The sequence below is a fragment of the Scyliorhinus torazame genome, chromosome 9 (genome assembly GCF_047496885.1).
Source record: "Scyliorhinus torazame isolate Kashiwa2021f chromosome 9, sScyTor2.1, whole genome shotgun sequence".
Classification (NCBI taxonomy): Eukaryota; Metazoa; Chordata; class Chondrichthyes; order Carcharhiniformes; family Scyliorhinidae; genus Scyliorhinus; species Scyliorhinus torazame.
Genome location: NC_092715.1, coordinates 4,497,356 through 4,512,756, shown reverse-complemented (window position 1 = coordinate 4,512,756; position 15,401 = coordinate 4,497,356). Strand labels below are relative to the sequence as shown.

At 49.6% G+C, this 15,401-nt stretch overlaps 1 protein-coding gene across 2 annotated transcripts in view; it reads left to right on the top strand.

Moving 5' to 3' along the window:
• agxt2 (alanine--glyoxylate aminotransferase 2) overlaps positions 1-15,401 on the top strand; it is a 600,286-nt gene that overhangs the window by 367,355 nt on the left and 217,530 nt on the right. The window contains exons 9-10 of one of the 2 annotated variants that reach the window (XM_072515582.1): positions 7,815-7,907; positions 11,235-11,367. In XM_072515582.1, the coding sequence (XP_072371683.1) occupies positions 7,815-7,907; positions 11,235-11,367 (226 nt within the window). The remainder of the gene's footprint in view (positions 1-7,814; positions 7,908-11,234; positions 11,368-15,401) is intronic. The other variant, XM_072515583.1, reaches the window with a different exon arrangement.

The following is a 15,401-nucleotide window of genomic DNA, read 5'->3' as shown; positions in this document are numbered from 1 at the left end:
CAGCAATAACCTGCTCACGGACGCTCAGTTTGGCTCCCGCCAGGGTCACTCAGCTCCTGACCTCATTACAGCCTCGGTTCAAACATGGACAAAAGAGCGGAATACCAGAGGTGAGGTGAGAGTGACTGCCCTCGACATCAAGGCAGCGTTTGACCGAGTGTGGCATCAAGGAGCCCGAGCGAAACTGGAGTCAGTGGGAATCAGGGGGAAAACTCTCCGCTGGTTGGAGTCATACCCGGCACAAAGGAAGATAGTACAAAGTCTTACAACACCAGGTTAAAGTCCAACAGGTTTGTTTCGATGTCACTAGCTTTCGGAGCACTGCTCCTTCCTCAGGTGAATGAAGAGGTATGTTCCAGAAACATACATATATATATATATATATAGACAGATTCAAAGATGCCAAACAATGCTAGGAATGCGAGCATTAGCAGGTGATTAAATCTTTACAGATCCAGAGATGGGGTAACCCCAGGTTAAAGAGGTGTGAATTGTGTCAAGCCAGGACAGTTGGTAGGATTTTGCAGGCCAGATGGTGGGGGATGAATGTAATGCGACATGAATCCCAGGTCCCGGTTGAGGCCGCACTCATGTGTGCGGAACTTGGCTATAAGTTTCTGCTCGGCGATTCTGCGTTGTTGCGCGTCCTGAAGGCCGCCTTGGAGAACGCTTACCCGGAGATCAGAGGCTGAATGCCCTTGACTGCTGAAGTGTTCCCCGACTGGAAGGGAACATTCCTGCCTGGTGATTGTTGCGCGATGTCCGTTCATTCGTTGTCGCAGCGTCTGCATGGTCTCGCCAATGTACCACGCTTCGGGACATCCTTTCCTGCAGCGTATGAGGTAGACAACGTTGGCCGAGTCGCACGAGTACGTACCGCGTACCTGGTGGGTGGTGTTCTCACGTGTAATAGTGGTATCCATGTCGATGATCTGGCACGTCTTGCAGAGATTGCCATGACAGGGTTGTGTGGTGTCGTGGTCACTGTTCTGAAGACTGGGTAGTTTGCTGCAAACAATGGTTCGTTTGAGGTTGCGCGGTTGTTTGAAGGCAAGTAGTGGGGGTGTGGGGATGACCTTGGCAAGATGTTCATCGTCATCAATGACGTGTTGAAGGCTGTGAAGAAGATGACGTAGTTTCTCCGCTCCGGGGAAGTACTATCGTTTCAGGCAATGGGACCCTGTGTGAGAACCTCTCTGGCTACATCGAGGGCATCTTGAAACCCATCGTACAAGGAACGCCCAGCTTCTGTCGCGACACGACGGACTTCCTACAGAAACTCAGCACCCATGGACCAGTTGAACCAGGAACATTCCTCGTCACAATGGACGTCTCGGCACTCTACACCAGCATCACCCATGACGACGGCATTGCTGCAACAGCCTCAGTACTCAACACCGACAACTGCCAATCTCCAGACGCAATTCTGCAACTCATCCGCTTCATTCTGGATCACAACGTCTTCACCTTCGACAACAAGTTCTTCATCCAGACGCACGGAACAGCCATGGGGACCAGATTCGCACCCCAATACGCCAACATCTTCATGCACAATTTTGAACAGGACCTACTCACCGCACAGGACCTTCAACCGACGTTATACACCAGATACATCGATGACATTTTTTTCCTTTGGACCCACGGCGAAGAATCACTGAAACGACTACACGATGACATTAATAAGTTCCATCCCACCATCAGACTCACCATGGACTACTCTCCAAAATCAGTTGCATTCTTGGACACACTCGTCTCCATCAAGGACGGTCACCTCAGCACTTTGCTTTACCGCAAACCCACGGATAACCTCACGATGCTCCACTTCTCCAGCTTCCACCCTAAACACATTAAAGAAGCCATCCCCTATGGACAAGCGCTCCGTATACACAGGATCTGCTCAGACGAGGAGGAGCGTAACAGACATCTACAGACGTTGAAAGAAGCCCTCGTATGAACGGGATATGGCACTCGACTCATCGATCGACAGTTCCAACGCGCCACAGCGAAAAACCGCACCGACCTCCTCAGAAGACAAACATGGGACACAACCGACAGAATACCCTTCGTCGTCCAGTACTTCCCCGGAGCGGAGAAACTACGTCATCTTCTTCACAGCCTTCAACACGTCATCGATGAAGATGAACATCTTGCCAAGGTCATCCCCACACCCCCACTACTTGCCTTCAAACAACCGCGCAACCTCAAACGAACCATTGTTTGCAGCAAACTACCCAGTCTTCAGAACAGTGACCACGACACCACACAACCCTGCCATGGCAATCTCTGCAAGACGTGCCAGATCATTGACATGGATACCACTATTACACGTGAGAACACCACCCACCAGGTACGCGGTACATACTCGTGCGACTCAGCCAACATTGTCTACCTCGTACGCTGCAGGAAAGGATGTCCCGAAGCGTGGTACATTGGCGAGACCATGCAGACGCTGCGACAACGAATGAACGGACATCGCGCAACAATCACCAGGCAGGAATGTTCCCTTCCAGTCGGGGAACACTTCAGCAGTCAAGGGCATTCAGCCTCTGATCTCCGGGTAAGCGTTCTCCAAGGCGGCCTTCAGGACGCGCGACAACGCAGAATCGCCGAGCAGAAACTTATAGCCAAGTTCCGCACACATGAGTGCGGCCTCAACCGGGACCTGGGATTCATGTCACATTACATTCATCCCCCACCATCTGGCCTGCGAAATCCTACCAATTGTCCTGGCTTGACACAATTCACACCTCTTTAACCTGGGGTTACCCCATCTCTGGATCTGTAAAGATTTAATCACCTGCTAATGCTCGCATTCCTAGCATTGTCTGGCATCTTTGAATTTGTCTATATATATGTTTCTGGAACATACCTCTTCATTCACCTGAGGAAGGAGCAGCGCTCCGAAAGCTAGTGACATCGAAACAAACCTGTTGGACTTTAACCTGGTGTTGTAAGACTTCGTACTGTGCTCACCCCAGTCCAACGCCGGCATCTCCACACAAAGGGAGATGGTTGTGGTGGTTGGAGGTCAATCATCTCAGCTCCAGGACATCACTGCAGGAGTTCCTCAGGGTCGTGTCCTCGGCCCAACCACCTTCAGCTGCTTCATCAATGACCTTCCTTCCATCAGAAGGTCAGACGTGGGGATGTTTGCGGATGACTGCACAATGTTCAGCACCATTCGCTACTCCTCAGACACTGAATCAGTCCCTGTCCAAATGCAGCAAGACCCGGACAATATCCAGGCTCGGGGCTGGCAAGTGGCAAGTTACATTCGCGCAACACAAGTGCCCGGCAATGACCATCTCCTACAAGAGAGGATCTAACCATCGCCCCTTGTCATTCAATGGCATTACCATCACTGAATCCCCCACAATCCACATCCTGGGGGTTACCATTGATCAGAAACTGAACTGGACCCAGCCACATTAATATTGTGGTTACCCCTGGGCCGGATGGGATCTTTCCCAGGTTACTGTGGGAGGCAAGAGAAGAAATAGCCGGAACTTAACAGATATCTTTGCATCATCTTGACCAGAGTTTCCAGAGGACTGGCGAAGAGACAATGTTTCCCTTTGTTTAAAAAGGGTACAAAAATACCTCAATAAAGCAAAAATACTTCAATAAAATGTTTATTAAAAAAAAAAAAGGTCGCAGGGATAATCCAGGTAATTACAGGCTGGTGAGCCTGATGTCAGTGGTAGGGAAGCTGTGGGAGAAGATACTGAGGGACAGGATTTATTCACATTTGGAAGCGAATGGCCTTGTTAGTGATGGGCAACATGGTTTTGTGCGGGGAAGGTCATGTCTCACCAACTTGATAGAGTTTTTTGAGGAGGTGACAAAATTAATTGATGAGGGAAAGGCTGTGGATGTTGTCCACATGGACTTTAGTAAGGCTTTTGGCAAGGTCCCTCATTGGCAGACTGGGATTCAGGGTGTGCTGGTTCGATGGATAAAGAACTGGCTTGGGAACAGGCGACAGAGAGTAACAGTGGAAGGTTGTTTTTCTGAATGGAGATCTGTAGCGAGTGGTGTTCCACAGGGATCAGTGCTGGGTCCACTGTTGTTTGCAATATCTTTAAATGGACTGGAGGAAAATGTAGATGGTCTGATTAGCAAGTTTGCAGATGACAGTAAGATTGGTGGAGTTGTAGATAGTGAAGGGGACTGTCAGAGAATACAGCAGAATATAGGTAGATTGGAGAGTTGGGCAGAGAAGTGGCAGATGGAGTTCAATCTGGACAAATGCGAGGTGATGCATTTTGAAAGTCGGGTGTGAATTATACAGTAAATGGCAGAACCCTTGAAAAATGAAAATCACTTATTGTCACAAGTAGGCTTCAAATGAAGTTACTGTGAAAAGCCCCTAGTCGCCACATTCCGGCACCTGTTCGGGGAGGCTGTTACGGGAATTGAACCGTGCTGCTGGCCTGCCTTGGTCTGCTTTCAAAGCCAGCGATTTAGCCCTGTGCTAAACAGCCCCTTATAATAATAATTGCTTTTTGTCACAAGTAGGCTTCAATGAAGTTACTGTGAAAAGCCCCTAGTCGCCACATTCAGGCGCCTGTTCGGGGAGGTTGGTACGGGAATTGAACCCGCGCTGCTGGCATTGTTCTGCATTACAAGCCAGCTGTTTAGCCTACTGTGCTAAACCTTAAACCCTTATCGACATACAGAGGGATCTGGGCGTTCAGGTCCATAGTTCCATAAAATGGCAATGCAGCTGGATAAGGTGATTAAGAAGGCATGCTTGCCTTCATCGGCTGGGGCATTGAGTACAAGAGTTGGCAGGCCTTGTTACAGTTGTATAAAACTTTAGTTAGGCCACACTTGGAATATTGCCTGCAGTTCTCATCGCCACACTACCAGAAGGATGTGGAGGCTTTGGAGAGGGTGCAGAGGGGGTTCACCAGGATGTTGCCTGGTCTGGAGGGTGTTGGCTATGTGGAGAGGCTGAATAGACTCGGACTGTTTTAATTAGAAAGACAGAGGCTGAGGGGAGACCTGACAGAGGTCTACAAATGTACGAGAGGCACAGACAGGGTGGATAGTCAGAGGCTTTTTCCCAGGGCGGAAGACTCAATTACAGGGGGCACCGGTTCCAGGTGAGAGGGGGGAAGTTTTGGGGAGGTGTGGGGGGAAAGGTTTTCACACAGAGAGGCGGGTGCCTGGAACACGTTGCCAGTGGAGTGGGTGGAGGCAGGCATGGTATAAATGTTGAAGATGTATCTTGATAGACACAGGAACGGATGGGGAATGGAGGGATACAGATTGTCTGGGCAATCAGTAGTAGGTGTAAATAAGGAATCGGCATCAGCGCAGGCTTGATGGGCCGAAGGGCCTGTTCCTGTGCTGGAATGTTCTTTGTTCTTTGTTCTATCAGTAAGTTCATGGATGATATGAAAATTGGTGGGGTGGTAAACAGTGAGGAGGATAGCCTCCGATTACACAGGATGCTGACAAATGTGAGGCTAAGTGAATGGGCTAGGGTCTGGCAGATGGAATACAATGTGGACAAATGTGAGGTTATCCATTTTGGTAGGAATAACAGCAAAAGGGATTATTATTTAAATGATAAAATATTAAAACATGCTGCTGTGCAGAGAGACCTGGGTGTGCTAGTGCATGAGTCACAAAAGTTGGTTTACAGGTGCAACAGGTGATTAAGAAGGCAAATGGAGTTTTGTCCTTCATTGCTAGAGGGATGGAGTTTAAGACTAGGGAGGTTCTGCTGCAATTGTATAAGGTGTTAGTGAGGCCACACCTGGGGTATTGTGTTCAGTTTTGGTCTCCTTACTTGAGAAAGGACGTACTGGCACTGGAGGGTGTGCAGAGGAGATTCACTAGGTTAATCCCAGAGCTGAAGGGGTTGGATTACGAGGAGAGGTTGAGTAGACTGGGACTGTACTCGTTGGAATTTAGAAGGATGAGGGGGGATCTTATAGAAACATATAAGATTATGACGGGAATAGATAGGATAGATGTGGGCAGGTTGTTTCCACTGGCGGGTGAAAGCAGAACTAGGGGGCATAGCCTCAAAATAAGGGGAAGTAGATTGAGGACTGAGTTTAGGAGGAACTTCTTCACTCAAAGGGTTGTGAATCTATGGAATTCCTTGCCCAGTGAAGCAGTAGAGGCTCCTTCATTAAATGTTTTTAAGATAAAGATAGATAGTTTTTTGAAGAATAAAGGGATTAAGGGTTATGGTGTTCGGGCCGGAAAGTGGAGCTGAGTCCGCAAAAGATCAGCCATGATCTCATTGAATGGTGGAGCAGGCTCGAGGGGCCAGATGGCCTACTCCTGCTCCTAGTTCTTATGTTATGTTCTTATATAGACGGGCTGGTCAGTTGGGCTGGTCAGTGGCCAATGGAATTCAATCCAGATAATTGATGCACTTGGGCAGGACAAACAAGGCAAAGGGAATACAGGATAAACGGCAGGACCCTGGGGAGCACCGAGGGTCAGAGGGACCTTGGTGTGTATGTACACCCGTCCCTTAAGGTAGCAGAGCAGGTGGATACAGTGGTTAAGAAGGCAGATGGTATTCTTGCCTTTATTTAGCCGAGGCACAGAGTTTCAGAGCAGGGAGGTTATGCTGGAACTGTATAAAACGTTGATTAGGCCACAGCGAGAGTATTGTGGGCAGTTCTGGAATCCACATTATAGGAGGGATGTGATCGCACTGGAAAGGGGGCAGAGGAGATTTACCAGGATGTTGTCTGGGCTGGAGAGTTTTAGTTATGAAGAGAGATTGGACAGACTGGGGTTGTTTTCCTTGGAGCAGAGGAGGCTGAGGGGGGGGTGGGGGGGCCTGATTGAGATGTATATCAGCAAGGTGCTGTTGAATTGCCGCGTCTCTCAGCACGACTGCCCCAAGAAACACCCACTAGACACACCCAAAACCAGATGTAGAAAACCTTCGGATCATTCACACCCATTGGGCTGATTTTCCGTAGCCGCAAACTGAAATCGCTTTCGGCCCAGCGGTGAAGAATCCACTTTCACGCCGTAATCGGGCCCGGCGCCAGTTCGACGATTCTCTGGGACCCGAACATTGGTGTGACCGGGGAGTACGCCGGGCCGCTAGGAGGCCGATTGACAGAGGCTCGCCCAGCGAACCTCCCGACTGGCCGTGTTCCCGGCAGCCACTCGGGATGCTGACATAGCGGCCGCCCTGGTCCGGGGGGGGGGGGGGGGGGGGGGGATTCGGACACCGGGGGAGCCCTGTAGGCGGCCGGGTCTTAGATCCGCGCGGTTAGATGCTCGGGCACGCGGCCAATCGGGGGGGGGGGGGGTCTCATTTTTCCGCCTGGCTCCGCAGTCCGAGTCCGCCACTGGAGGCCGCCGCTGTGCGAATGTGCAGACTCCAAAACGGAAGTGCAGAGGCCGAATCCACAGCTAAATCTACGTGAATCACTCCGGGTCCCTGCCAGCCCCCTGCAGGGTAGTGAATTTGTTCATCCTGTTTCTCGGAATTTCTGGAGTAAAACCGACGTTTACAGCGGCATGCGGACAGAGTCCCATCTTGGGTGAATCCAGCCCCATTGTCTTTTTAATTGCCTGAAGTAGCTGATTAAGTGTTGGCTTGCACACTGCCGTCTCCCGTGTCCACCCACTGAAATTCCACACAATCCCACACGTATCCAGCTCAGGCACACACGGGCCTGAGTAGCAGGAGGATCCAGGTCAGTGTGTATATCTCACATTGCTCCGTTTTCAGATCGTGCGGGATGGTAGATTCTGCTCAAAGTGGATTCTGTAAATCTGGTATACTGGGATTAAATAATAACTGAATCGATTGTCTCCCACAGGGTGTTAACGGGACCGTACAATATCCCAAAGGATTTCTGAAGGAAGCCAGTGACATTATTCGGGAAAGAGGAGGATTATACATTTCCGATGAGGTGAGGAGACACACAACAGTCATTTGGGATTGTCAGAGAATCTCACTGTGGATATTATATTTGGATATCTACTGAACTATTCCTGGAAATGGGAATTCTGCCGAGAATTCAGATGGACATAAGACGTACGAGCAGAAGGAGGCCATTCGGCCCATCGAGTCTGCTTTGCCATTCAATGAGATCATGACTGATTTGATATAATCTCACCTCCAGTTTCATACAAGGTTTCCCCATGAATCCCATAACGATCCGCATTTTTGGGAATGTGGAAAAGTTTTCCTGTTGAAAGGACAGCGACTCCCCAGTGTCCAGGAGCATTACATTATTGTTCCAATTGGCAGGTTAATTTTCGGATTATATCTTTTTGTCACGGATATAGGTTGAGAGGCGGTAGATTTAGAACTGAGACAAGGAGGAACTACTTCTCGCAGAGGGTGGTGAATTTGTGGAACTCGCTGCCGCAGAGTGCGGTGGAATCTGAGTCATTAAATAGTTTCGAGAAGAGATTGATATATTTCAGATTTTAAAACGGGTTAAAGGGATTTGGGGAACAGGCAGCGAGCTGGGTTTGAGACCAGGAAGAGGTCAGCCAGGATCTGATTGAATGGCGGAGCGGGCTCGAGGGGCTGAATGGCCGTTTCTGCTCCTCATTCCTGTGTTTATAAGAATGTTACAATTTTGGGATTGTATCTTTCAATGTGAGGTCAATGAAAAGGGGGTCACGTGGGCAGCACGGTATCACAGTGGTTAGCACTGTTGCTTCACAGCTCCAGGGTCCCGGGTTCGATTCCCCGCTGGGTCACTGTCTGTGCGGAGTCTGCACGATCTCCCCGTGTCTGCGTGGGTTTCCTCCGGGTGCTCCGGTTTCCTCCCACAAGTCCCGAAAGACGCGCTGTTAGGTGAATTAGACATTCTGAATTCTCCCTCTGTGTACCCGAACAGGCGCCGGAATGTGGCCACTAGGGGATTTTCACAGTAACCTCATTGCAGTGTTAATGTAAACCTACTTGTAACAATAAATATGTTTTTAAAAAATGCCTGTCAAACAGTTGGCTCAGGTGGTTTAAGGGTTCGAGGTCAGATTGAGAGAGCGGGACGAGGACACAGTGACAGCAGCTTCGAAATCGACGTGGATCTCACGCAAAGTCTCAGAAAGGAGGTTTGATGTTAAGCTGGAAATAGTTGTGTTGTAAACTACCCCTTTATTTATAATGATGAAAGGTGGTTGGGTTAAAGATAACTGATTAATATTTCTGCTTTTAAAAATTCTATTAAATGAGTTGCTGGCTGCAGGATGTTTATTGCTCTGACCGGGTACCTTCCTCAGCGAGTTCACAGGGTATTCAGCAGCTTTATATTCCCGATTTATTCGTTTTTCACCAGCTGCCGTCATGAGATTTGTACCCGTGTCTCCAACTAGAACATAGAACATACAGTGCAGGAGGCCATTCAGCCCATCGAGTCTGCACCCACCCACTTAAGCCCTCACTTCCACCCTGTCCTGTAACCTAGTAACACCACCCAACCGTTTTGAACACTTAGGGCAATTTATCATGGCCAATCCACCTAACCTGCACGTCTTTGGACTGTGGGAGGAAACCGGAGCACCCGGAGGAAACCCACGCAGACACGGGGAGAACGTGCAGACTCCGCACAGACAGTGACCCAACAGGGAATCGAACTTGGGACCCCGGCGCTGTGAAGCCACAGTGTTATCCACTTGTGCTACTGTGCTGCCCCGAACTATGAGTCCAATGACTTTGACACATGGCTTGTGTATCCCATTGCTCTCAAAAAGGCAGTGGAGGAAGCCATTTTGAGATCAGGTTACAGTCTTTCCTATGAAACCCAAAAATATATATTTTTTAATATAAATTTAGAGTAGCCAATTATTTTTCTTGTCCAATTACGGGGCAATTTAACTTGGCCAATCCACCTAACCAGCACATCTTTGGGTTGTGGGGGTGAAACCCACACAGACACGGGGAGAATGTGCAAACTCCACACGGACAGTGACCCATGGCCGGGATTCAAACCTGGGTGCTCAGCCCGTAGTCCCAGTGCTAGCCACTGCGCCACATGCCGTCCCTGACACCCAGAAATATCACCGAAAGGAAGCCGCTGCAATTTTGTTCTGTGGTCCATGGAAAACCCAGAAATAGAGAGAAAAAGATAGAATTAGCACCTTAAGCAGAGAAAAAGCTGACTCTATCCTACCATTATGTAAAACAGGAGGGCGGGAGAAAACAGAGATTTACAGGCCAGTTAGTCGGTAGCAGGGAAAAGGCTGGAGTCTTCGAAAGGCTGTGATAACAGGAACCTTCGAAAATACCAATGGAATTAGAAAAAATCTATATGTGTTTATGAAAGGGAAATCAGATTTAACAATTGTACTGGAGTTTTTTGAGGATGTAACTGGTAGGGAGAACAGTGGATACATAGACACGGACAAGATCGGAGCAGGAGGAGGCCTTTTGGCCCTTCGAGCTGCTCCGCCATTCATCACGATCATGGCTGTTCATCCAACTCAATAGCCTAATCCTGCTTTCTCCCCATAGCCTTTGATCCCATTCTCCCCAAGTGCTCAATCCAGCCGCCTCTTGAATATATTCAATGTTTTAGCATCAACTACTTCCTGTGGTAATGAATTCCACAGGCTCACCGCTCTGGGTGAAGAAATGTCTCCTTATCTCTGTCCGAAATGGTTACCCTGAATCCTCAGGCTGTGACCCCTGGTTCTGGACACACCCATCATTGGTAACATCTTCCCTGCATCTACCCTCTCCAGTCCTGTTAGAATTTTATAATCTCTATGAGATCCCCCCTCATTCTTCTGAACTCCAGCGAGAACAATCCCAACCGAGTCACTCTCTCCTCAAATGATAATAATAATGAAAATCGCTTATTGTCACAAGTAGGCTTCAATGAAGTTGCTGTGAAAAGCCCCTAGTCGCCACATTCCGGCGCCTTTTCGGGGAGGCCGGTACGGGAATTGAACCGTGCTGCTGGCCTTGTTCTGCATTGCAAGCCAGCTGTGTAGCCCACTGTGCTAAACCAGTCCCTTGAATAACTTGAATAATAGACAAGGTAGTGGATTTCCAGAAGGTGTTGGATAAAGAGGTTTGTGTGCAACTTTCAAACACAGGCGATTGAGGATAATATGTTGGCGTGGATTGAGACTGGGAAACGGATGGTAGAATTTTCTCGTTTACAGAGTTGGGCAGAGGTTGTGGGAAAGGTGTGAACACGGTCTGGAAGCTGCTGACCTCATATTCCAGTGACGGTGTTTTTGGTTTGACCCATGACCCTTTGTGATGTTCTTCGCAGGTCCAGACTGGTTTTGGTCGTTTGGGAAGCCATTACTGGGGCTTCCAGACACATGGTGTGCAACCAGATATCGTGACCATGGCAAAGGGAATTGGCAACGGGTTTCCCATGGGTGCAGTGGTTACCACACCCGGTGAGTTCAGGAGATAAGCAGACTGAGGCTACCAGAGACCAGATGGTGCAACGACCGGTCCCTCCCGGTGAGTCAGACCCCAGCGGCCGGTCCCTCCCGGTGAGTCAGACCCCAGCGGCCGGTCCCTCCCGGTGAGTCAGACCCCAGCGGCCGGTCTCTCTCGGTGAGTCAGACCCCAGCGGCCCCGAGCCGTGAGTCCAGCTATGACCAACTGCAGATGTCAGGCAAGAGGGAAATGAAGGGAGAATGAAGGGGCGAGGAATGGGATAAATTGGGAAAAGGGGCTTATATGTCGCCCCTCTGTCTCCCGAGATGTCTCATGTCAGAGTTACGGGTACTGAGCATTTTTGCAAAATTCATTATTACAGGATGTGGGCGTCGCTGGTTAGGCTGCATTTATTGCCCAGCCTTAGCTGCCCTTCAGAAGGTGGGGGTGAGCTGCCTTGAACCGCTGCAGTCCCTGAGGTGTAGGTGCACCCACTGTGCTGTTAGGGAGGGAGTTCCAGGATTTTGCCCCAGCGACATTGAAGGAACGGCGATATATTTCCCAGTCAGGGGGGTGAGTGACTTGGAGGGGAACCTCCAGGTGGTGGGGTTCCCGGGTATCTGCGGTGTAAGGATCCTCTTGTTTAATCCATGTCTGATCCCCTTTCCTCCAGCTTGCCTTTAATTTAGAAAGAGGAAACTCCGGCAGGATGTGTTGTTTGGTCTGATGTCAGTGATGACCCGGACTGGCTGGTGGCCAATGAGCTGTTGCCAAAAGCCGGGTTGTCCTTGGAGACAGGCAGTGATTGGTTCTGCTGCTTCTGGAGTGTTCCTCAGTCAGACCGGGTTTTGCTTTTGTTTTGATGTCAGACGTCGGAAGGGTCACAGCTCTGATCTCTCTCATCTCATGGATTCTTTCTAAAGACCCGAGGTAAAGTCCTCTCTGCACAGCCAGACTGAACTACAAGGAAACCAAAGTCAAGCCACCAGCTGCAGGCAGGGTTCAGATGTTTAAATTTGTTTTAAATCTCATGTGGGGAACTCTGTTCTTACCGCAGTAAGGCTGTTGGTCATTCTGCTGGAGCTGGAAACAAGTAAGAATTAAACTGGCCTCAGGCTGTCACTTTGTATGAAGGCCCAGGTTGATGAAACCACAAGGGCCTCTCGAGAGAAAATCCTATTGTCTGGGAGTACTGACTGAATGCCATGCCAGAAGACCATCCCTGACACTACACCGGTTTCCATCAGACCATCAGACAGGAGCAGAATTAGGCCACTCGGCCCATCGAGCCTCCTCCGCCATTCAATCACGGCTGATATTTTCTCACCCCATTCTCCTGCCTTCTCCCCATAACCCCTGATCTCCTTATTAATCAAGAGCCTATCTATCTCTGTCTTAAAGACACTCAGTGATTTGGCCTCCACAGCCTCCTGCGGCAAAGAGTTCCACAGATTCACCACCCTCTGGCTGAAGAAATTCCTCCTCATCTCTGTTTTAAAGGATCGTCCCTTTAGTCTGAGATGGTGTCCTCTGGTTCTAGTTTTTCCTACAAGTGGAAACATCCTCTCCACGTCCACTCTATCCAGGCCTCGCAGTATCCTGTAAGTTTCAATAAGATCCCCCCTCATCCTTCTAAACTCCAACGAGTACAGACCCAGAGTCCTCAACTGTTCCTCATACGACAAGCTCTTCATTCCAGGGATCATTCTTGTGACCCTCCTCTGGACCCTTTCCAAGGCCAACACATCCTTCCTTAGATACAGGGCCCAAAACTGCTCACAATACTCCAAATGGGGTCTGACCAGAGCCTTATACAGCCTCAGAAGTACATCCCTGGTCTTGTATTCTAGCCCTCTCGACATGAATGCTCACATTGCATTTGCCTTCTTAACTGCCGACTGAACCTGCACGTTAACCTTAAGAGAATCGTGAACAAGGACTCCCAAGTCCCTTTGTGCTTCTGATTTCTTAAGCATTTCCCCATTCAGAAAAAAGTCTATGCCTAAATTCCTCCTTCCAAAGTGCCTAGCCTCTCATTTTTCCACATTGTATTCCATCTGCCACTTCATTGCCCACTCTCCTAGCCTGTCCAAGTCCTTCTGCAGCCCCCCTGCTTCCTCAATACTACCTGTCCCTCTACAGATCTTTGTATCATCTGCAAACTTAGCAACAGTGCCTTCAGTACCTTCTTCCAGATCATTAATATACATTGTGAAAAGTTGTGGTCCCAGCACCGACCCCTGAGGCACACCACTAGTCACCGGCTGCCATCTTGAAAAAGACCCCTTTATCCCCACTCTCTGCCTTCTGCCAGTCAGCCAATCCTCTATCCATGCCAGGATCTTACCCTTAACACCATGGGCTCGTAACTTATTTAACAGTCTCCTATGCGGCACCGTGTCAAAGGTCTTCTGGAAAACTAAATAAATCACGTTCCTCTCACAGGCCAAAGATGTGCAGGTTAGGACATGATCAGTTGCCTCTTAGAGTTCAAAAAGCTAGGTCGGACTATTGGGGATAGGGTGGAGGTGTGGGGCTTAAGTAGGGTTCTCTTTCCAAGGGCTGGTGCAGATTCGATGGGCCGAATGGCCACCTTCTGCACTGTTAATTTTATTTATATCCTCTTCGTGTGTGTCTGTGCTGTGTGTGTTTGGGGAGACTGTGGGACGGTAAAAGGAAAGTAGTGGATCAGCTGGCCATTATTCTGTTATAATTACTGCAGATTTCAACTTTGTTGTGTTATAAATAAAGAGTTAGTATGTTCACCATGTTGGCTATAACTTGTTGTGCAGTCAAGGGGCCAAGGATTTGTGAATTTTACATGAATAATTGGTTAATTGATAGTGTTGGGACTCTGGGGTCTGTGGGACTGAAATTGACCGCACACAAGCCCAGGATGTCACAACGACTGCCCTTGTCCTTCAGATCGCCGGTTTGGAAGCTGCTCCAAAGGAGCCTTGATGAGTTAGACAGAATTTTGAGTGTTGTTGGAGCTGCACTCATCCATACTTGTGCCTTGTAGATGGTGGCCAGGCTTTGGGGGGTCAGGAGGTGAGTTACTTGCTGTAGGTTTCCTAGTCTTTGACCTGCCCTGGTAGCCACAGTATTAATGTGTCTGGGTCCAGTTCCGTTTCTATCAATGGTAACCCCCAGGATGTTGATTGTGGGGGATTCAGCGATGGTGATGCCATTGAATGCCAAGGGGCGATGGTTAGATCCTCTCTTGTTGGTGACCGAAGGTGCAATTCAGTGGCCTCGTCATGCCTGGCCTGGTGTCAAGACGGGGGCAGCTGAATCTCGCGAGAGCCTTTTACCGAGATTCTCGACCCTCAAAATGTCTCACCAGATTCAGCAGAATCTCGCAGGGCGTCACACTCTCGCAGGCGTTGCGAACTGGATCTCACTCTCGCTGACCGTTGCGATCTGGATCTCACTCTCGCAGACGTTGCGATCTGGATCTCACTCTCGCAGACGTTGCGATCTGGATCTCATTCTCGCAGACGTTGCGAACTGGATCTCACTCTCACTGGGCGTTGCGATCTGGATCTCACTCTCGCAGGGCGTTGCGATCTGGATCTCACTCTCGCAGGGCGTTGCGATCTGGATCTCACTCTCGCAGGGCATTGCGATCTGGATCTCACTCTCGCAGGGGTTGTGATCTGGATCTCACTCTCGCTGGGCGCTGCGATCTGGATCTCACTCTCGCTGGGCTTTGCGACCTGGATCTCACTCTCGCAGGGCCTTGCATTCTGGATCTCACTCTCGCAGACGTTGCGATCTGGATCTCACTCTCTCAGGCGTTGCGAACTGGATCTCACTCTCGCGGACGTTGCGATCTGGATCTCACTCTCGCTGGGCGTTGCGATCTGGATCTCACTCTCGCAGGGCGTTGTGATCTGGATCTCACTCTCGCAGGGCATTGCGATCTGGATCTCACTCTTGCAGGGCATTGCGATCTGGATCTCACTCTCGCAGGGGTTGTGATCTGGATCTCACTCTCGCTGGGCGCTGCGATCTGGATCTCACTCTCGCTGGGCGTTGCGACCTG